The sequence below is a fragment of the Phocoena sinus genome, chromosome 7, assembly GCF_008692025.1.
Source record: "Phocoena sinus isolate mPhoSin1 chromosome 7, mPhoSin1.pri, whole genome shotgun sequence".
NCBI classification, from domain to species: Eukaryota; Metazoa; Chordata; class Mammalia; order Artiodactyla; family Phocoenidae; genus Phocoena; species Phocoena sinus.
In genome coordinates this window covers 90,604,216-90,629,214 of record NC_045769.1, presented here as the reverse complement: position 1 = coordinate 90,629,214, position 24,999 = coordinate 90,604,216, and the positions used below count along the sequence as shown (strand labels likewise).

Sequence of the window (24,999 nt, the reverse complement as noted above, 5' to 3'; positions counted from 1 at the left end):
GAAACAGCTCCCCCTGGTATTCACAAAGGCTTAAAATCCATATGTAGTTGTCTGTCAGAACACAAACAAAACATGGCTTTTTTCCCTAAAAACATGTTTAATATGGTGTGCTTTCCATCAGATAGGAGTTTGTGTGCATGGATAAACGGGTACCACATTTATTTTTGTCTATATTTCTATCCAATCGGTATCCTCTGCAGCCACAGCTGTTGTGTGGCTTTCCATGCAGGATCTATCATTAGAATGAAACAGAAATGGTATCTAGGTAGTGAAATGGTGACTATGAAAGTGGCTTTCATTCTGTAAGAACCAGTAATCAAACACCTATTATACTTAGGGCAGACTTTTATTTATTTATTTTTTATGAAGGTGGAGATATTTGACTATGAATATGAATCAAAGAGAGCTAGAGGATGAGAGGGAATGTCTTCATATTAACCTTGGAACCATATGTGTCAGATCATTAGCAAAGAGTAGCAAAACACTGAATAGAATTTCAGGGAGGTTTTAGGGGAATATATGTTGTTTTAATCTGTTTCCAAAACTGATTTGGTAAATATCAGTTGTTACCTTTCCAGACCATCATACCAAATGAGATTAAATCCCTTTTTTTTTTCTTTTTGCGGTATGTGGGCCTCTCACTGTTGTGGCCTCTCCCGTTGCGGAGCACAGGCTCCGGACGCGCAGGCCCAGCGGCCATGGCTCACGGGCCCAGCCGCTCCACAGCATGTGGGATCCTCCCGGACCGGGGCACGAACCCGTGTCCCCTGCATCAGAAGGCGGACTCTCAACCACTGCGCCACCAGGGAAGCCCAATCCCTTTTTATTTGCCATAAAGAATAGTTATAAGTAAATCTGAAAGTTTTTTGAAGGGTGAACTCATACATAAACACAGATCATTAGAATTTCGGCCACATTTTATTCCTTTGTTCTTTGATATTTTTTATGGCTTTGTTTGAAACAGATCTTTCAAAATAACTATGTCAATTATTTACCTATATTTTTCTAGGAGAGAAAGTAACAATAAAAGTCATAAACCATGAGAGAAAATACAACCCTTGGGAACATTCTCCTCAGATACCTTTAAAGATGAAATGTTAAAGCTATGATTTTTACTTGGTTATCAGTGAGTGAAAAAGGCTAATGACAAATTTCCTTACTTGTGTGGTTTATCTATCGACCCAGAAAGTTTTATTAAGAATTTAGAAAAACACAAAATAAGAGACAAATTTTTATAACAAAGTTAATTCTAATTCCAAGAAAATACAAACAAATCCTAAAATTTTCATACCTGTTTTAGCAAAAATAGCAACTATTGCATTATTTATTTCTTGTCTTTGGTAATTTGAAAAGTCTGGTTATACCAAAATTAAAGTGAACTTAACTTATTGGGGTTAAGCCATGAATAGAGTTAAGAATTTAAAAATACTTTATTTTGAGAGTCATAAGAAAGAAACTTTGTCAATATAGATAATAGTATAAAATATTATACTTACAGTCTAGTTGTTTATAGCGATGAGAAATCAAAACACCTTTTGTTTTATCAACATCTAAAGCTAGGTACTCTACTGAACCATGGCCAAATTTTTGTACTCGAAATACACCATTTTTAGGTCCTGCTCCATATATATAATCTTCGAAGACATCAATCCTGTGTGGATGTAACAAGCCTAGAATTTTTAAAAAATGCAGTTGTAAGGGTTGCAATATAAATACTCAGACTTAAGAAAACTAAGTTTATCCAAGATCATATAGAAAATCTTATTCCTGTTCATAAAAAACCTTTCAGAATTAGAATGTTTTTAATATTAGCTGTAACATTGTTAGGATTAATTTATTAGCAATAGAAATATGTGAGATATTAAACTTGTCACTCAGAATATAAAAAACACTTCCATCATCACTTTAATCATCATCACCATCACAAAGCATTGGCTGGGGGACATATTATACACAGTAATATTTTCTGCTGTACAGTTTGCAAACAACAACAACAAAAGCCTACAGGCCAATGTTATCCATTGCTCAAACCAGGAATTTACAAATTATCATTTTGTTTTCTGTATAAAATTAATGGTCAAATTAGATTACCTGAATGACAATTTTATCAATCAATCATGAACTGATTTTAAACAGTAAAATCCTCCTCCAAAATTTGGCATTACTATTATCTGTTTTAGAAATGGGGTAAGAAAACAAATTGGCAAATGGTAATCATACATATGACTAGTATGGCTGAGAAGAATAGTAATAATAATAATAATTTTTCATATTTTACAAAATGGCTATTATTTGAGAGAATTTATAAGAAATATAACTTTTGGTACTGAAATTTAAACAAGTAAAATAACATTTATATTTCACTTATTATCTAAAGGTTGTAAAACATAAAATGCCTTTTAACATATATTTTCCTTCAATGTTCCTTGAAACAGTAAAATGTATACTTAAGCTAAAACAGGTAAATTTTTGCAATCAATTATGTGAATACGGAATTTTTTTCCATCTAGGGTTATCATACAAAAAACACACACTTCCAGTAAAGACACAGTGAAAGTTCAATGCAATTATTTTTCTTGAAACTTCTCTGATTTTGTTTAAAAATAAAAAAGGAAGCAAAGCAATATTCAGTAAATAAAATATGTAAATATAAAACCTCAAGTATATATTGTGAACAATTGGTGTTAATAGGTAAGCAGTTTGGTAGGAAAGGGAAAGAAGAACAGAAGGGGAAATCAATTAGTTTCATCAGAAAGAACTGAGATTGCCAGGCAAAAAAAGTGTGAGACACAGAAAGGAGTCAAAAATGAGAGTAAAAAATAGGAGGTAGACACAGAGATGGAGATATAAAAGGGTGCCACAAAAGAAGAGCACATGTAGATTCTGCAGGCACTTGTGTGAGAGATAAGTTGTCATTTTTACATGTTGCTTTTCACATGGATGAGATATCCCTATCAACTACCTAAAATAATAATTTTTACTATGATGTTTTACTATATACAATAACTCATTTCCTACTTATCACTGCAACTTGAAATTAAAAATAGCGTTCACAGGCACTAATCTCGATTACTTGAAGTGTTCTGTTCAGAACAGAACATCCACGGAAGCAACAAACAGAATGAATATTTTTTGAATCCGGGTAGCAACGGACCAAGTTTGTTCTAGAGTCAAGAAGTTCTTCTGGCCTGGCCTCTTTGTTATTCTAGTAAGAATGAAAATTGTAAGGAACAGTAAGAGCTATAAGTTGAAAAGAGAGAGAATCTGAGGAAATACAGAATGTAAAGCTTTCATATTATATTTATGTATCATTATTTAATACTTTCAGTGATAATTAAAAGCAAAAACAAGAGCACTTCACAAACCTTGTTTGCTGCTGACAGAGATTACTGAATCAGAGCCGTCATATAGAACGCTGCCAATAACAGAGAGCTCAAGGTCGGCCCAGTATATCCGTTCACTGAAATGATCCACGGCCAGACCTGCAAAATCAATACACACAGACAAATAACAGCAATACATTTGAGATTATTTAAAATTATGTTTCTGCTCTTTTAATGTCTTATTATAATTGACATTTTTCTTCAGACATCTTAGAAATTACCCAGCCTATATCACAGTAGTGCAAAAATCAGAAAAACTGAAATAGCTTAATCCCTATCTGAAATACATGTGTATAGATTACATAGAATTTATTTAATAAACTATGGCAAAAAAAACTTACTTCACATAGGGAAAGCCACCCTAAATATCTTTCCTTTCTATACTGCTTTCTTAATTATGGTTATTTTCTAAAAGAATTTCCCATGATACTTCATCATTTAAATCACTTACCCAACCATTATTTAAATAAATTCAGTGTAATTAGTTATATTTTGAATCTTTTCATGAAGGTGCATTTCTCAGAATATAAAAGGTTCATGGGCTTAATCATAAGATATTTTCATCCACTTGGAGTTAGTCTACAGTGTTATGAAACACCTGTGTGCAGGCTGAAGTATAAATTGACTAAAGATTGATGTTTATAGTAGGGAAGAATGAATAGTAAATTTCTTAATTAAGGTTCTAAGTTGTATTGATACTTAAATTTTTCACTCTATTTTTTTAGTCTAATCATTAATTTGCTCTGAGACTGTTTGTCCTTCTTTATATCATCAGTATCTGTTAGTGAATACCACTGGACTAACATAATATGTAGTAAAAAATCATGTTTTGCTATTTATTCAACTTTTTATTTTGTATTTCATAATGTGATTGGAGTCTAGCCGGTGTCTTCTTGCACAAATATCAACACATATAATACCTTAAGTAAACTTCATTCAGTATAGAAGAGTAAGATCTATGACATATGAATTACATAACAAATCCTCACTGCTATAGATATTCAATTTTTACGACATAGCTAGTCTTTAGATATGACATACTTTGATAGTACAATGCAATCAAAATACCTTTGGCATCTGAATGCTAAAGAGCTTTCTGAATCAGCTCATTCAATAAAAAAACCGAGGTACCTCTCAATGGCAAGGCAACTGAATGAAAAGTATTTTCGAGTTTACACTAATTGTATTCCTGTGTAGATGGGCCAAGATTAACAATCAAAATGAAAGCATATCATGCTTCATTTCATTTGGGAATAATTCTTCAGTTCAGTGTGTAGATCTATCCCAAATGTAATCAAACTAAATATAAATATTTCTCCTCAAGTAGAGTATACAGATGTTCTATGCCCAATCAGCCTCTGAGAAATGAGTTAACAATTAAAACAAGTGGCCCATGTTTTACTAGTTTCTGCTCAATGATTAATTTGTTATTTGGAGTTATGCTGGGAATTAGGTTTTTGTTTCTTCATGTATAATTATGGGTAACATGAACCATAAAACCATCCAGCTTCCTGCTGCCGCCATTCTGTTTCAAAAAGGTTATCTCAGAAAGATTGAAAACGCTTTTCTTTCTCTCCCACCAGTGTAATACAATACTACATACTAGTACCTGGCAGTGTATGGTGCAAGGGAGGAGCTTTTTTTTTAAAAAAGCTGTTCCCAACATAATGCGTCTCTACATTTGAATATTAAATTTGTTAATCATATAAAAGAAGAAGACAATGGGTGTGTAATCTAATTTAATTACCAATATTGTTTCTTCAGATTCAGCAGCAGTAAAAATTTCTCAAACGTGTCATACATTGCATTGTTAGTCTAGGCTTTAGAAAAACACATCTTTATCATCTCCAGTCCCATACCGTACTATTTTGGATTGAATTACATCTAGATAAAAATTATATAACAAAGCTTTTAGATGAGTGGGATTTATATTCCCCCACATCCACAAATCAATGATTTTGATTTTTCCTTAAGCCCTTTAATGAAACAGATAGTCTTTTAAATTAAAAAGTTAAAAAAGGAATCAACTTACTTTTTTGTTATAGAGATGAGTCAAGTTTATATGAAAGAACAAGTTCATTTCTATATCTTTAAAAATATCACATCTATTTTTTGTCTTTAACAAAGAAGCAATAATAAAATGGGGGAAAAATCAATTCCCAGGAAAGTTATTCTTATCTGAACTGGGAATGGTGAATATTTGGAACCAAGTCAGTGTAAGTGCAGAAAATTTAAAATAAAATGTCATACTTGTTCTAATCAAGCATAATGGAATCACAGTTTGGAAGTATTATGAAAGATAAAGTCTCAATAAGTTTTAGGAGCACATGATAATGACCCTAATTGTGTATTCATTTTCTAAACATCTCCCATGATATCAAGACTACTGTTACATTTTAGGGATTTTTGAATCTAACTTTTGTTGAACTCTGAAATTTTCCAAGATCCTCCCACTAGTGCCCCTATTTCCACTATGATCTAAAAAGAAGAAAGAAAATGGTAAAAAAATCTTATGAGAAATGACCACAGTACCAATGTGATATTTAAGAGAGAAAACTTGGAGAGAGAAATAAATTAAAATCACTATGTTTTCAGAAAGAGAGAAAAAGATTTTATACATTTTGTGTTAAAGGAAAGTCAAGATTTGTAAGGTAGTAATACCCAACAGGTGCGCACTAACCTATTCTTGATTTAAGAGGTATAAGAGGGGTCCAAAAAACTAAAATACTTACCACTATGTCAATTTATTTTTAAAAAATTGTTAAAAGTATTTTTTTGAGATAGGTTGCCTACATAGGGTCTTAGATTCCGAACTACATTAAAGTTGTTTTTACACATATATGTATATATATGTAATATACACACACACACACACACACACACACACACCATACATGCACACACACATATCTACTTATGAGTGTTAGTAAAATAATGTATCAAGGAATTGAAAAAATAGTCCTTAAGTTTTTATCTATTTCATTTAATTAGAGATCTTTTGTTGGTCAACGACAAGGAATTTACTGAGTGAATCAAATAATCACGGACTGGTCCAGGGCCAGTGTGTACTTGTTTATTCTCTCAGAAATTGCCCACGATTTGAGAGGAGGGAAAAGTAACATAAATAAGCTTCTGGATATCAAATAATATGGTATTTAAATCAGACTCATGTAATTCTACACGCCCTTCTACTGCAGGGAAAACTGGAAACTATCCTTATCTGACACAGAATTCATTAACTCAATACATATTTGTAAGGCAACTCTCTTGCACCATACACTGCCAGGTACTAGTATGTAGCAAAGAATAAAACAGATCATGTTCCTGCTCTCATGGAACGTCCTACTCAACCACCACACAATTGATTGAATCAGAATATAGATTATGCTTCTTATATTTAATATAGGGCCTAACAAAACGAAGTATGCCATTTGTTAAAAGAGGTCTTAATACCATACCATGGGTTAGAGTGTTAAAAATTGGAGGCATTCATCTCTTCATTCATTCAACATATAATTAGTCTTAAGCACATACTAATTACAGGCACTATAACATTCTACAGGGGATATAACAAGAATATCCATTATGGTTTTGGTTTAACCTGTTATGGTCTTGCTGGGCACATAGATTATACATTAAGGAGTCAATGATCTACTATATCATTAAAGCAGTAGATTATGGAGTACCAAGTTTGGAGAAATGAGGTATTCTCATGAGTTCGGAAAGGAGGCAATGGCAGTGCTGGTGGTGGGCTAACTATCCGATCAGTACAATTCCAACCCTAGAATGCACAGAGGTTATATAAAGGGACAGAGACAATTTTCTATCTATTCCTATTGCTGTTCATAATGCCGATATCACCTTCACTCTATTGAAGTACAGAGTATAACCAAATGTACTGCATCCTAGTGCACATAGTCATTCATGGATGCATCAGGAAAGACAGAATTTCCTTTAAACCCCATACGTAAAGAACAAGATGTTACACACGGAGGGAAACAGAGGCATTCTTATAGTTACTGATTTCACATAATAACTTTGGAGTCAAGTCAAATATTTATAAACATACACCAACAAAAGAGAGAATATAGGTACGAATAAGTCTAAGATGTTTCTAGGAAGACATAAGCAATGAATGTACATCCATGTAAGGATATCTTATAGAATATATTTGCATAAGTGCACATGTCCTCCCACATATAACATGCATATATGCATACAGATGCAGAATGACTGCCAGCTTTTCATTGTTACTTTCTAGTAATATGCTATTTATAAAATCTAAATTATCTATTATTTCCTAAAAATCTTCTGAGATTTGTTTTTGACTCATTTGTATATCAATAACATTTGGCATGCCATACTTAAGAGTTACTAAAGATAAAGACAACACTGAGAGATGTTTCTGCTTGATGGAATAAAATCCTGCCTAATTATATAAGACTAGCATTTCCAATATTAAGAAATTCATTTATTAAGCAGGTCCGGCATGGAAATAAAGCAAGTAAATTTTTACATGTGGTGTGTGGACTTTTTAAATCTTACAGAATTCTAATTGATATACAATGAGAAAATTAATCAAATTAACAAAATATACTAATGACACTTTTAAATGTGGATAAAATAATAATTGGTCCCCTTAAAACTAGAATTGCACCTGTGAGCCCCTCAGCACTATAGGACTGGCAGTAGAAATACATTCACAGGACAACTAACTGCTGAACAATCATCAACAGGAAGACACTGGAACTCACCAAAAAAGATACCCCACATCCAAAGACATAGGAAAAGCTGCAATGAAATGGTAGATGGGGAGCAATCACAATAAATCAAATCCCATAACTGCTGGGTGGGTGACTTACAAACTGGAGAACAATTATATCACAGAAGTACACCCACTGAGTGAAGATTCTGAGCTTCACGTCAGTCTTCCCAACCTGGGGGTCTGGCAATGGGAGGAGGAATTCCCAGAGAATCAGATTTTGAGGGCTAGCAGGATTTGATTACAGGACTTCGACAGGACTGGGGCAAACAGAGACTCCAATCTTGGAGGGAACAAACAAAGTAGTGTGAGCATCAGGTCCCAAGTGGGAAGGAGTAGTGAACCAATATGAGACTGAACCAGACCTACCTGCTAGTTGGAGGGTCTCCTGCAGAGGCGGGGGGTGGCTGTGGCTCACCATGGGAACAAGGACACTGGCAGCAGAAGTTCTGGGAAATACTCCTTGGTGGGAGCCCTCCCGGAGCACCAAAAAGCCTGTAGGCTCCAGTGCTGGGTTGCCTCAGGCCAAAAAAAACAGGGAGGGGACTCAGCCCCACCCATCAGCAGACAAGCAGATTAAAGTTTTACTGACCTCTGCCCACCAGATCAATACCGAGCTCCACCCCCACCAGTCCCTCCCAACAGGAAGCTTGCACAAGCCTCTCAGATAGCCTCATCCACCAGAGGGTAGACAGCAGAAGCAGAAGAACTACAATCCTGAAGCCTGTGGAAAGAAACCACATTCACAGAAAGACAGACAAAATGAAAAGGCAGAAGACTAGGTAACAGATGAAGGAACAAGATAAAACCCCAGAAAAATGACTAAATGAAGTGGAGATAGGCAACCTTCCAGAAAAAGAATTCTGAATAATGAAAGGGAAGATGATGCAAGACAATGGAAAAAGAATTGAGGCAAAGATCAAGAAGATGCAAGAAATGTTTAACAAAGACCTAGAAGAATTAAAGACCAAACAAACAGATGAACAATACAATAACTGAAAATGAAAAATCCGCCAGAAGGAATCAATAACAGAATAACTGAGGCAGAAGAATGGATAGGTTACCTGGGTGACAGAATGGTGGAATTCACTGCTGCAGAACAGAATAAAGAAAAGAGAATGAAAAGAAATGAAGACAGACCTAAGAGACCTCTGGGACAACATTAAACACACCAACATTCGCATTATAGGAGTCCCAGAAGGAGAAGAGAGAGAGAAAGGAACACAAGAAAATACTTGAAGTGATTATAGTTGAAAACTTCCTGAACATGGGAAAAGAAAATAGCCACCCAAGTCCAGGGAGTGCAGCGAGTCCCCAGGCAGGGTAAAACCAAAGGAGAACATGCCGAGACACACAGTAATCAAATTGACAAAAATTAAAGACAAAGAAATATTACTAAAAGCAACAAGGGAAAAATGACAAATAACATACAAGGGAACTATCAAAAGGTTAACAGCTGATTTCTCAGCAGAAACTCTACAAGCCAGAAGGGAGTGGCGCAATATATGTAAAGTGATGAAAAGGAAAAACCTACAACAAAGATTACTCTACCAAGCAAGGATCTCATTCAGATATGATGAAAAAATCAAAAGCTTTACAGACAAGCAAAATCTAAGAGAATTCAGCAACACCAAACCAGCTCTACAACAAATGCTAAAAGAACTTCTCCAAGGTCGAAACACAAGAGAAGAAAAGGACCTAAAAACAAACCCAAAACACTTAAGAAAATGGTAATGGGAAACATACATATCAGTAATCATCTTAAATATGAATGGATTAAATGCTCCAACCAAAAGACACAGGCTCACTGAATGGATACAAAAACAAGACCCATATATATGCTGTCTACAAGAGACCCACTTCAGACCTAGGGACACATACAGACTGAAAGTGAGGGGATGGAAAAAGATACTCCATGCAAATGGAAATCAAAAGAGAGCTGGGGGCTTCCCTGGTGGCGCAGTGGTTGAGAGTCCGCCTGCCGATGCAGGGGACACGGGTTCGTGCCCCGGTCTGGGAGGATCCCACATGCCGCGGAGCGGCTGGCCCGTGAGCCATGGCCGCTGGGCCTGCACGCCCGGAGCCTGTGCTCCGCAACCGGGAGAGGCCACAACAGTGAGAGGCCCGCATACCGCAAAAAAAAAAAAAAAAAAAAAAAAAAAAAAAAGAGAGCTGGAGTAGCATACTCATAGCAGATAAAATAGACATTAAAATAAAGAATGTTACAAGAGACAAGGAAGGGGACACTACATAATGATCAAGGGATCAATCCAAGAAGAAGATATAAGATTTATAACTATATATGTACCCAACATAGAAGCACCTCAATACATAAGGTAAATGGGAACAAGCTATAAAAGAGGAAATAAATAGTAACACAATAATAGTGGGGAACACCTCACTTACACCAAGGGACAGATAATCCAGACAGAAACATTAATAAGGAAACACAACCTTTAAATGACAGAATAGACCCGATAGATTAATTGATATTTATAGGACATTCCATCTGAAAACAGCAGATTACACTTTCTTCTCAAGTGCACACAGAACATTCTCCAGGATAGATTACATCTTAGCTCACAAATCAAGCATCAGTAAATTTAAGAAAATTGAAGTCATAGCAAGAATCTTTTCTGACCACAACATTATGAGATTAGAAATCAGTTGAAGGGGAAAAAAATGTAAAAAACACAAACACATGGAGGCTAAACCATATGTTACTAAATTACCAAGAGATCACTGAAGAAATCAGTGAGGAAATCAAAAAATACATAGAGACAAATGACAATGAAAACATGACAATCCAAAACCTATGTGGTGCAACAAAAGCATTTTTAAGAGGGAAGTTTATAGCAATGAAATCCTACCTCAAGAAACAGGAAAAATCTCAAATAAACAACCTAACCTTACACCTAAAGGAACTAGAGAAAGAAGAACAAGCAAAACTCAAAGTTAGTAGAAGGAAAGAGATCATAAAGATCAGAGCAGAAATAAATGAAATAGAAACAAAGAAAACAATAGCAAAGATCAATAAAACTAAAATCTGGTTCTTTGAGAAGATAAAATCGATAAACCTTTAGCCAGACTCATCAAGAAAAAGACAGAGAGGATTCAAATCAATAAAATTAGAATGAAAAAGGAGCAGTTACAACAGACACCGCAGAAATACAAAGCATCCTAAGAGACTACTACAAGCAACTCTACGCCCAGTAAAATGGACAACCTGGAGAAATGGACAAATTCTTAGAAAGGTATAACCTTCCAAGACTGAACCAGGAAGAAATAAAAAATGTGAACAGACCAATCCAAGTAGTGAAATTGAAACTTTGATTAAAAATCTTCCAACAAACAAAAGTCCAGGACCAGATGGCTTCACAGGTGATGTCTATCAAACATTTACAGAAGAGCTAACACCCATCCTTTCAAACTCTTCCAAAAAATTGCAGAGGAAGGAACACTCCCAAACTTATTCTATGAAGCCACCTACACCCTGATACCAAAATCAAAGACACTGCAAAAAAAGAAAATTACAGACTAATATAGAAAAATGAATATAGATGCAAAAATCCACAAAATACTAGCAAACAGAATCCAACAACACATTAAAAGTGTCATACATCTTCATCAAGCGGGATTTATCCCAGGAATGCTGGGATTCTTCAATATATGAAAATCAATTAATGCAATACACCATATTAACAAAGGGAAGAATAAAAAACATATGATCATCTTAATAGACGCAGAAAAAGCTTCTGACAAAACTAAACACCCATTTATGATAAAAACTCTCCAGAAGGTGAGCATAGAGGGAACCTACCTCAACATAAGAAAGGCCATATATGACAAACCCACAGCAAACATCATTCTCATTGGTGAAAAACTGAAAACATTCCTCCTAAGATCAGGAACAAGACATGATGTCCAGTCTCACCACTATTATTCAACATAGCTTCGGAAGTCCTAGCCATGGCAATCACAGAAGAAAAAGATATAAAAGAATACAAATTGGAAGAGAGAAGTAAAACTGTCACTGTTTGCAGATGACATGATACTATTTGTACAGAATCCTAAAGAGGTCAGCAGAAAATTACTAGAGCTAATCAATGAATTTGGTAAAGTTGCAGGATACAAAATTAATGCACAGAAATCTCTTGCATTCCTATACACTAACAACGAAAGTTCAGAAAGAGAAATTAAGGAAACAATCCCATTCACCATTGCAACAAAAAGAATAAAACACCTAGGAATAAACCTACCTAAGGAGGTAAAAGATCTGTACTCAGAAAACTATGACCCTGATGAAAGAAATCAAAGGTAACACAAACAGATGGAGAGATATACCATGCTCTTGGATTGGAAGAACCAGTGTTGTGAAAATGACTATACTACCCAAAGCAAGCTACAGATTCAATGCAATCCCTATCAAATTACCAATGGCATTTTTTACAGAACTAGAACAAAATATTTCACAATTTGTATGGAGACACAAAAGACCCCAAATAGCCAAAGCAATCTTGAGGGGAAAAAATGGAATTGGAGGAATCAGGCTCCCTGACTTCAGACTATACTACAAAGCTACAGTAATCAAGACAGTATGGTACTGGCACAAAAACAGAAATACAGATCAATGGAACAGGATAGAAAGCCCAGAGATAAACCCACGCATTTATAAATGCACAATTCATCTATGGCAAAAGAGTCAAGGATATACAATGGAGAAAAGACAGTCTCTTCAATAAGTGGTCTGGGAAAACTGGACAGCTACATGTAAAAGAATGAAATTAGGACTCCCTAACACCATACACAAAAATAAACTCAAAATGGATTAAAGTCCTAAATGTAAGACCTGACACCATAAAACTCTTAGAGGAAAACATAGGAAGAACACTCTCTGACATAAATCACAGCAAGATCTTTTTTGACCCACCTTCTAGAGAAATGGAAATAAAAACAAAAATAAACAAATGGGACCTAATGAAACTTATAAGCCTTTGCACAGCAAAGGAATCTATAAACAAGACAAAAAGACAACCCTTAGAATGGGAGAAAACATTTGCAAATGAATCAATGGACAAAGGATGAATTGCCAAAATATATAAACAACTCATGCAGCTCAATATTAAAAAAACAAACAACCCAATCAAAAAATGTGCAGAAGACCTAAATAGACATTTCTCCAAAGAAGACATACAGATGGCCGAGAGGCACATGAAAAGCTGCTCAACATCACTAATTATTAGAGAAATGCAAATCAAAACTACAATCACCTGATACTGGTTAGAATGGGCATCATCAGAAAATCTACAAACAACAAATGCTGGAGAGGGTGTGGAGATAAAGGAACCCTCTTGTACTGTTGGTGGGAATGTAAATTGATACAGCCACTATGGATAACAATATGGAGGTTCCTTAAAAAACTAAAAGTAGAATTACCATATGACCCAGCAATCCCACCTCTGGGCATATACCCAGAGAAAACCATAATTCAAAAAGACACATGCACCCCAATGCTCATTGCAGCACTATTTACAATAGTCAGGTCATGGAAGCAACCTAAATGCCCATCGACAGATGAATGGATAAAGAAGATGTGGTACATATATACAATGGAATATTACTCAGCCATAAAAAGGAACAAAATTGGGTCATTTGTAGAGACGTGGATGGACCTAGAGACTGTCATACAGAGTGAAGTAAGTCCGAAAGAGAGAAACAAAGATTGTATATTAACGTATATATGTGGAATCTAGAATAATGATACAGATGAACCAGTCTGTAGGCAGAAATAGAGACACAGAGGTAGAGAACAAATGTATGGACACCAAGGGGGGAAAGTAGGGGGGGCAGTGGTATTGGTGGGATGAATTGGGAGATTGTGCTTGACATATATATACTAATATGTAAAGAATAGATAACTAATAAAAACCTGCTGTATAAAAATAAAATAAAATAAAGTTCAAAAGAAAAAAGGAAATACATTCACAGGCCAGATGTCATCAAAAAAAAATAAAATTCGTGTTATGGAGTTATGGTGGGACAAGGTACAAATGCAAGGCTCTAGTATGTGGCATATTATTTCTATAATTATTCTTAGTCTCTTAGTATTCAAGAAATTATACCAATCAATTTACATTGGTTTTAACTTGTGATATAAATGAATTGTTATAAATTCTCTGTAAGGTAAATATTATCATATGCATTTTACAAATAAGAACATTGGTGCTGAAAAGTTTATGCAGGTTGCACAATTTTAACTCAAGCCTATATAAATGGAAGGCTTATACTCTTTCTACGACTACATATTTCTTCTGTCTAATACACTATGCTATGCCCAATAGGGTATACCATCTTCCTTTTGAACTTTTCTGTCAGCTATTATGGCACTGATTCTGTTGCTTTGCTCCTATTGCTCAAACACCTCTGTAGTCTTTATTTTTGATCCTGACTCTTCGGAATATAAGCATCTCACACATTTCTACCCTAAGAAGCCTCTGTTTCTCCTCCCTTGTCTATCTTAACTCCAGCAACTTTAAATCATCAGTTTCTATTGCCAGTTCTCTGAACTAAGTTTCTAGTTCTGCTTTGAGCTCCAGAACTAAAATCTCCAATTTTCTGTGAGATATCTCCATCTGATTGAACTTGAGCTGGTCATGTCCACAACTACAACACATGATAGCAAGGAAATAACACTCCCTTCATAAATAAATTTCCCAGAATACCTGTCTCAGATTCCCTCATAAGAACCCTCAGACAGGCATTATATACATTGCTTCCTGAGTCATTTTTTGAAATGAAAATAATGTTATGTATACTATGGCTATGTAAGATGTTAACATCAGAGAAGCTTCTTTTAAATCAATTGTCCAACCTTTCTACTGAATAAAAGTCTAAAATTAGTTAAAAATAAAAACGTTAAGAAAAAGAAGTACAAAGTTTTTAAAAAAATAAAATAGTGTTTGAGCAGATCATGCTACTTTCCTCAAAATCCCCAGTGGCTTGCTTCCCTTAAAGCTAGAATAGAATCCAGTCCTTATCAGTGTGTTCCAGATCCTGGATGATCTGACTTTGGTCACCTTGTCACTCTCACATCTACTATTCTGCCGAGTTGATCATATGCTTCTAGGCATACAGCCATCCCTTGGTGTCTGCAGGGGATTGGTTATAGGATCCCCCATGAATACCAAAACCTGCAAACGCTCAAGTCCTTTATTTAAAATGGCATATTATAGTCAGCCCTCGGTATCTGTGGGTTCAGTAAATTCAACCTACCATGGATACGGAGCGCCAACTGTCCTAACATTATTGCTGTTTCTTACACATGCTAAGTTCATTCCTAACTCATAACTTGCCATTCTGTCTACTTGGAAAGCTCTTTCTTCACATAATCACATAGTTTGCTATCTCTCTTTATTCAGTCATCTTCTCAAATATCACCTTTCTAGAAATGACTACTTTGATAATCATAACTAAAATAGTACCTTCCCATAACTGCCCATCTCTTATATTTTGTTTTCTATATAGCTTTTATAATTATCTGACATGATGTATCCTACATATTCTATCCTATACAGGAAGGTAAGTTTCCTGAGAATTGGAACTCTCTTCACAAGGGCAGGAACTTATTTCTTCAGCATCTGGAACAATTTCTGTCACCAGGTGAGTGTTCAATTAGTATTTGTTAAATCACTGAATTGAGACACACCTACATAAATAAACTAAATCCCAATGATTGCTCCTTCCTATAAGAGTAAAAACAATCTACTTGGAGGAAAAGGCATAAGGTACATTAAAAGTAATAAAAATATAAGTACCAACTATAAAGTTTCAACTTTATATTGTTAAATAACATATGCTATAGAAAGCCTAATTGTTAAATAACATATGCTAAGCCTAACTGCAAAATAACATATGCTATAGAAAATGTATTGTGTCCTTTTTGATGGGGATGTAGTGGGAGGGGGTGGGGATGGCACAAAAAATCTCTGAGCCTTCTGCAGTATGAAAAATATTTTATTGAGGAAGTACTAAACTTAGACCTTACAAGACTGGTAAGATTCCTCTAGGTACACAAAAGTTGGAAGGGCATTCTAGATGAGGGATCTGGGCGGAAAATGGCATAGGAGAAAGAACAGGAATGCAGAAAAAAAGACCTGAGCTCCTGAACAGTCCTGGAAGTACAGAGAGTATAGACTGTAGTTTAGATGACATGGCTGGAAGGGAGATTAAAGCCAGATTGAAAAGAGCTGTGAGTGTCTTTCACAAAAATTGTTTATATGTTCCCACCTGTCTATCCATTTAGTCTCTCATCTTCTAGGAATATTACCATCTATCCCAATATCATTAACACATAGCTGTAAAAATACCCTAACACAATGCTATAAACTGTCAAAATTTCATGCAGGTGAAATCCTACTAATAGCCTTATAACTTAGGTAATTGTCAAATAATATCCCCATAATATCACCAGCAGTATGGTAAGAACCTGACTTTCAAGTTGGGAAAGTACAACATGAAATGTTAATGACTTTTATAAAGTCATACTATAAATTATTTTATCTGCTTGTAAAAATGATTATATTGCCAACAAAACTAGAAAGAAAGGCAATACTATTACACTTAGCACACTACTTCACATTTTAGACTGTGTGGGACACATATCATACCTGTGGGTCTCTGTAAATTCTTTTGTACTAAAATTCTTCTCAGAGTACCATCCATGGCCGCTTCTTCTATGTGGGAGTGGTCCCCAACAATCGTCCAGTACATCATCCTGAAGAGATAGGCCAAGTTGGTTAGCCTGGTGAATGTGCTTAGCCTGGTGAATGTGCTGTTACAACCAAAAACAGGGTCTCTTCAGACCCTGTGCATCAGAATCACCTTAGAGTCCCTGAAAATTGCCTGAAAAAGCAGATTTCTGGGCCCAACTCTAAACCTACAGAGTGAGTACCTCCAAGAGGGGGCCCCAGGAGTCAACAATGTAAAAGTCGTACCTATTCCCTAAAATTTGAGAGCCACTGTTTAATAGGCTCACTTGATAGGCAAAGTTCAATTTTGAAAATTTCCTTAAAATTTTAGAAGAAAAATATTTCTAACACTTGAAATTATCTTCTTATCATGACAGAATATTCATTTTACTATAGATGATGCATCAATATGCTTTTATTTTTGATATAGTAACTATTTTCTCAGACATAAATAATTTTCTCACTTAGAAGACACCACATAACATAATTCTAGTAAGTAAACAGCAGTTGCCTCTTCTTACTCAGGATCTAATGATCCACTTTATGGGTGATTAGGAGTTTTATTTAACATTTCCCTATTTCCTTTTTGGTCATTGCTTATAAATGAAAAATAAGAGAGTAAAAAAGGAAAAACTCAAGCCGAGTAAAGGGAATATTTGTGTTAAATTGTTTAAATTTGTTTATACATATGCCTCCATTTTTATTACCAGAAATAGCCCATCACTAATATTCTACACTTAACTTGTTTAATATTATTTTTAATGTCTCAAAAATTTGATTTTAGATTAACTACAGTGGTTATGTTTTTCACATCAGTTTCATTAATCTGAATGCACACATAACATACACTAAATGTATATGTTATGTGTGCATTCAGATTAATGAAACTGATGTGAAAAAGAATATATTTTGCACCACCATTTGGTGTGAAAAGGACATGCTTTTGTACAGAAGGAGTAGAGGGATTTTTCAGAAGTCTTGTGAATCTATTATACGTTGAACACTTTTCCAGAAGCAACACTACAGAGCATGGGTGGGACAATCTGTAAAAATGGATACTCATATCAAGAAATATAAATACCAGTTCATTAACCTACCCTCTTTTAGGATTTACAGCAATAGCATAGGGTTCTCCAGCCATATTTGTTAAGAGTCTGGTGCAGTTGGGGCCATTCAGCTGTCCTACGTTGATAGAGTATCTCAGACTGGTCCAGTGAGTAGTGTAGTAACTGAACCAGTGCATTCTAGAATGGTCAGTCCAATAAATATTTCCGGCAACCCAGTCAACTGCAATGTCCCTGGGCCTTTTAAATTCAGGACACTAAAAGAAAACAAAACAACAAACCACAGTATTTTCAAAAGCAAATTGGTGGAGTTTTCTATATCTATACATTGAGATTGTTTGGGAATCTTCTTAACATGGTCAGGTGTTAATTGTTACATAGATTTTTTAAAATCCCCAACATACTTTATTTCATTTTTAGTTTTTATAGATGTATAATTTCACAAGTCCTAAGTATACAACTCACTGGAGTTTTACCTATCACTGCCCCTGTTTAACCACCACCCTACTAGAATACTTTCAGAATTGTAGAAGGTTCACTTGTGACCTCTCCCAGATAGTATTTCTCTTAGAATAAGCATAATCCTAACATCTAAATCACAGATTAGCTTAAACAAATCCACATAAACAGAATCATACTCTTCTATTCCTGACTTCTTCGACTCAACATCATGTTTGTGAATATACCCATATTGGTGTGCATGTCAGTTATTAATTGCTTTTTATTTCTGGATAATATTTTAGAATATGAAATATTATTCATGAATATATATCAATTTGTTTACCATTTTACTGGTAATATATATTTTGCTTGTTTACAATTTTAGGCCATTACAAACAAAATTATGAATATTCCTTTACGTGTCTCTTGGTGGACACAAACTCTCATTTCTGTTGAGTATTTAATAAGAAATATAACGGTTGAGTCTTAAGATATACTTATGATTGCTTAAATAGATAGGGCTAGAATTTTTTTTCAAAGAGTCTGTACCAATATTCACTCTTTTCAGGAATTTAAGAAAGTTCCAGTTGCTCTACATCCTTACCATATATAATTTGATTTAAATTGGAACAGAAAGTTAATACAAGTAGACACATTTAGAGAGATACTATATTTAAATGTCTTTTGAGGAAGTTACAATCTCTGTCATTTATATTAAATCTGCTAGCTTGGATTTTCTGTGCAATAGTATATTACTGAAATATTGTGAGACAAAGGTAAGAGGGTTCATTGGGAATAGACAGCAAGGAAAATAACGTATGCTGTGCCCTTCAATTAACTTGATCACTTCGAGCAGGAACTAGTGTAGTAATTAATTTGACGTGGTCAGGTTTATTGTGCATAAACAAAAGTGAGAAGAAATTCTCAGGGGTATTATATCAAGAATAGAAACAATTATTTGAAGGTCATTATAACTAGACATGTAGTCAATGTGTAAGAGCATTGTTAGGACCTGGTAACCAGTGGAAATATGGGTTTTTAACACATGACTGTTTCTTCTGTGATTTACCAGTGAACACATTTTATTAAAGAGTGGGCTTGGATTAAAAGAAAACAAACCGAACTTCTCAAAAAGAACGTGAGATGCCAAGAAACAGGAATTACAAGTCACTGTCTGCGGTGTGATTACTGAGATCTCAAAGAAGGAAAAATATGGATGAACTAAACACAGAACTCACAGAAATTTCTAATGACCTTTATTATCAACCTTTTCACTTATTGGTTTAAAAACAAAAATTATGAAATTTTACAGTAATCTACTTCTCAACTCTAATAAATACTCTCCATCTACCCAGTGATATCTCATAGCTAACTGAAGTTAAATAAAAGCACTCTACAATACAACATGGTCTAAACATGCCATATAAATAATATCCATAAATGGGTAGACTATAAAGATTTGTCCTAGCCAAAACACGAAATCATTTTCAAGTGTTCTAATATTATGTAAATTAATTGTAATTCTTTTTTTTGTTCTGATTTGGCAGCACTTAAAAGTAAATATATCGGACGAGGGGAAGATGGCGGAAGAGTAAGACGCGGAGATCACCTTCCTCCTCACAGATACACAAGAAATACATCTACACATGGAATAACTCCTACAGAATGCCTACTGAACGCTGGCAGAAGACCTCAGACCTCCCAAAAGGCAAGAAAGTCCCCACGTACCTGGGTAGGGCAAAAGAAAAAAGAATAAACACAGACAAAAGGATAGGGACTGGACCTGCACCAGTGGGAGGGAGCCGTGAAGTAGGAAAGGTTTCCACACACTAGGAAGCCCCTTCGCAGGCGGAGACTGAGGGTGGCGGAGGGGGAAAGCTTCGGAGCCGCGGAGGAGAGCACAGCCACCAGGGTGCAGAGGGCAAAGTGGGGAGACTCCCGCACAGAGGATCGGTGCTGACCGGCAAACACCAGCCTGAGAGGTTTGTCTGCTCACACGCCGGGGCGGGCGGGGCTAGGAGCTGAGGCTCGGGCTTCAGGGAGAGGTCGTAGCACAGGGAGAGGACTGGGGTTGGCTGCGTGAACACAGCCTGAAGGGGTTAGCACCACGGCTAGCCGGGAGGGAGTCCGGGAAAAGTCCTGGACCTGCCAAAGAGGCAAGAGACTTTTTCTTCCTCTTTGTTTCCTGGTATGCGAGGAGAGAGAGCGCTGCTTAAAGGAGCTCCAGAGACAGGCGCGAGCCGCGGCTAAAAGCACGGACCCCAGAGATGGGCATGAGACACTAAGGCTGGGGCTGCCACCACCAAGAAATCTCTGTGCGAGCACAGGTCACTATCCACACACCCCTTCTGGGGAGCCTGTGCAACCTGCCACTGCCAGGGTTCCGGGATCCAGGGACAACTTCCGCGGGAGAACGCACCTCAGGCTAGTGCAACATCATGCAGGCCTCTGCCGCTGCAGGCTCGCCCCGCACTCCGTACCCCTCCCTCGGCCTGAGTGAGCCAGAGCCCTCGAATCAGCGGCTCCTTTAAACCCCGTCCTGTCTGAGTGAAGAACAGACGCCCTCCAGCGACTACACGCAGAGGCGGGGCCAAATCCAAAGCTGAGCCCCTGGGAGCTGTGAGAACAAAGAAGAGAAAGGGAAATCTTTCCCAGCAGCCTCAGAAGCAGCGGATTAAAGCTCCACAATCAACTTGATATACCCTGCATCTGTGGACTACCTGAATAGACAAGGAATGATCCCAAATTGAAGAGGTGGACTTTAGGAGCGAGATCTATGATTTTTTCCCTTTTTCTCTTTTTGTGAATGTGTACGTGTATGCTTCTGTGTGAGATCTTGTCTGTATAGTCTTGCTTCCACCATTTGCCCTAGGGATCTATCCGTCCATGGTTTAAAAAAAATTTTTTTTTTCTTAATAATTAATTTTAATTATAATAACTTTATTATACTTTACCTTCATTCTTTCTTTCCTTCCTTCCTTCCCTCCTTTAGACAACGAATCACCCCAAAACTGAGGAGGTGGTCTCTGAGAGCAAGATTTATGATTTTTCCCCCTTTACCTCTTTTTGTGAGGGTGTATGTGTATGCTTCTGTGTAAGATTTCTCTGTATAGCTTTGCTTCCAACATTTGTCCTAAGGTTCTATCCGTACCTTTTTTTTTTTCTAAATAAGTATTTTTTAATTCATAACTTTATTATACTTTATTTATTTTTACTGGATCTTCTTTCTTTCTGTCTTTCTTCCTTCTTTCCCTCCCTCCTTCCTTCCTTCCTCCCTCCCTGCTTTCTTTCCTTCTTTGCTTCTTTCTTCCTTCCTTCCTTTCCTCCTTTCCTTCTTTCTTTCCTCATACTTCTACTAATTCTCTCTACTTTTTCTCCCTTTTATTCTGAGCCGTGTGGATGAAAGGCTCTTGGTGCTCCAGCCAGGAGTCAGGGCTCTGCCTCTGAGGTAGGAGAGCCAACTTCAGGACACTGGTCCACAAGAGACCTCCCAGCACCACATAATATTAAATGGCGGCAATCTCCCAGAGACCTCCATCTTAACACCAGCACCCAGCTTCACTCAACAACCAGCAAGACACAGTGCTGGACAACCTATGCCAAACAACTAGCAAAACAGGAACACAACCCCACCCATTAGCAGAGGGGCTGCCTAAAATCATAATAAGGCCACAGACACCCCAAAACACACCACCAGACGTGAACCTGCCCACTAGAGAGACAAGATCCAGCCTCATCCACCACAACACAGGGCACTAGTCCCCTCCACCAGGAAGCCTACTAAACCCACTGAAGCAACCTTAGCCACTGGAGACAGACATCAGAAACAACAGGAACTACAAATCTGCAGCCTGCAAAAAGGAGACCCCAACACACACAGTAAGATAAGCAAAATGAGAAGACAGAAAAACACACAGCAGATGAAGGAGCAAGATAAAAATGCACCAGACCTAACAAATGAAGAGGAAATAGGCAGTCTACCTGAAAAAGAATTCAGAATACTGATAGTAAGGATGATCCAAAATCTTGGAAGTAGAATGGACAAAATGCAAGAAACGGTTAACAAGGACCTAGAAGAAATAAAGATGAAACAACACAATAAACGAAATTAAAAGTACTCTAGATGGGATCAATAGCAGAATAACTGAGGCAGAAGAACGGATAAGTGACCTGGAAGATAAAATAGTGGAAATAACTACTGCAGAGCAGAATAAAGAAAAAAGAATGAAAAGAACTGAGGACAGTCTCAGAGACTTCTGGACAACATTAAATGCACCAACATTCGAATTATAGGGGTTCCAGAAGAAGAAGAGAAAAAGAAAGGGACTGAGAAAAATATTTGAAGAGATTATAGTTGAAAACTTCCCTAATACGGGAAAGGAAATAGTTAATCAAGTCCAGGAAGCACAGAGAGTCCCATACAGGATAAATACAAGGAGAAATACGCCAAGACACATATTAATCAAACTGTCAAAAATTAAATACAAAAGAGAGCATATTAAAAGCAGCAAGGGAAAAGCAACAATAGCACACAAGGGAATCCCCATAAGGTTAACAGCTGATCTCTCAGCAGAAACCCTACAAAGCCAGAAGGGAGTAGCAGGACATACTGAAAGTGATGAAGGAGAAAAAACCTGCAACCAAGATTACTCTACCCAGCAAGGATCTCATTCAGATTTGATGGAGAAATCAAAACCTTTACAGACAAGCAAAAGCTGAGAGAGTCCAGCACCACCAAACCAGCTTTACAACAAATGCTAGAGGAACTTCTCTAGGCAAGAAACACAAGAGAAGGAAAAGACCTACAATAACGAACCTGAAACATGAAGAAAATGGGAATAGGAACATACATATCGATAATTACCTTAAATGTAAATGGACTAAATGTTCCCACCAAAAGACACAGATTGGCTGAATGGATACAAAAACAAGACCCATATATATGCTGTCTACAAGAGACCCACTTCAGACCTAGAGACACATACACACTGAAAGTGAGGGGATGGAAAAAGATATTCCATGCAAATGGAAACCAAAAGAAAGCTGGAGTAGCAATTCTCATATCACAAAAAATGGACTTTAAAATTAGGACTATACAAGAGACAAAGAAGGACACTACATAATGATCAAGCGATCGATAGAAAAAGATATAACAATTGTAAATATTTATGCACCCAACATAGGAGCACCTCAATATATAAGGCAAATACTGACAGCCATAAAAGGGGAAATTGACAGTAACACAATCATAGTAGCAGACTTTAACACCCCACTTTCACCAATGGACAGATCATCCAAAATGAAAATAAATAAGGAAACACAAGCTTTAAATGATACATTAAACAAGATGGACTTAATTGATATTTATAGGACATTCCATCCAAAAACAACAGAATACACATTTTTCTCAAGTGCTCATGGATCATTCTCCAGGATAGATCATATCTTGGGTCACAAATCAAGACTTGGTAAATTTAAGAAAATTGAAATTGTGTCAAGTATCTTTTCTGACCACAATGCTATGAGACTAGATATCAATTACAGGAAAAGATGTGTAAAAAATATAAACACATGGACGCTAAACAATACACTACTTAATAATGAAGTGATCGCTCAAGAAATCAAAGAGGAAATCAAAAATACCTAGAAACAAATGACAGCGAAAATAAGATGACCCATTTGGGATGCAGCTAAAGCAGTTCTAAGAGGGAAGCTTATAGCAATACAATCCCACCTAAGAAACAGGAAACATCTCGAATAAACACCTAACCTTGCACCTAAAGCAATTAGAGAAAGAAGAACAAAAATACCCCAAAGTTAGCAGAAGGAAAGAAATCATAAAAATCAGATCAGAAATAAATGAAAAAGAAATGAAGGAAACGATAGCAAAGATCAATAAAACTAAAAGCTGGTTCTTTGAGAAGATAAACAAAATGGATAAACCATTAGCCAGACTCATCAAGAAAAAAAAGGGAGAAGACTCAAATCAATAGGATTAGAAATGAAAAGGAGAAGTAACAACTGACACTGCAGAAATACAAAAGATCATAAGAGATTACTATAAGCAACTCTATGCCAATAAAATAGACAACCTGGAAGAAATGGACAAATTCTTAGAAATGCGCAACCTGCCAAGACTGAATCAGGAAGAAATAGAAAATATGAACAGACCAATCACAAGCACTGAAATTGAAACTGTGATTAAAAATCTTCTAACAAACAAAAGCCCAGGACCAGATGACTTCACAAGCAAATTCTATCAAACATTTAGAGAAGAGCTAACACCTATCCTTCTAAAACTCTTCCAAAATACAGCAGAGGGAGGAACACCTCCAAATTCATTCTATGAGGCCACCATCACCTTGATACCAAAACCAGACAAGGATGTTACAAAGAAAGAAAACTACAGGCCAATATCACTGATGAACACAGATGCAAAAATCTTCAACAAAAAACTAGCAAACATAATCCAACAGCACATTAAAAGGATCATACACCATGATCAAGTGGGGTTTATCCCAGGAATGCAAGGATTCTTCAATATATGCAAATCAATCAACGTGATACACCATATTAACAAATTGAAGGAGAAAAACCATATG

The 24,999-nt window shown here is 36.3% G+C and overlaps 1 protein-coding gene across 1 annotated transcript in view; it reads right to left on the bottom strand.

The window, feature by feature from the left end:
• LRP1B (LDL receptor related protein 1B) overlaps positions 1 to 24,999 on the bottom strand; it is a 1,461,391-nt gene that overhangs the window by 92,090 nt on the left and 1,344,302 nt on the right. The window contains 4 exon segments of the mRNA XM_032636635.1: positions 1,497 to 1,670; positions 3,366 to 3,482; positions 16,812 to 16,918; positions 17,990 to 18,213. Coding sequence (XP_032492526.1) covers positions 1,497 to 1,670; positions 3,366 to 3,482; positions 16,812 to 16,918; positions 17,990 to 18,213 — 622 coding nt within the window.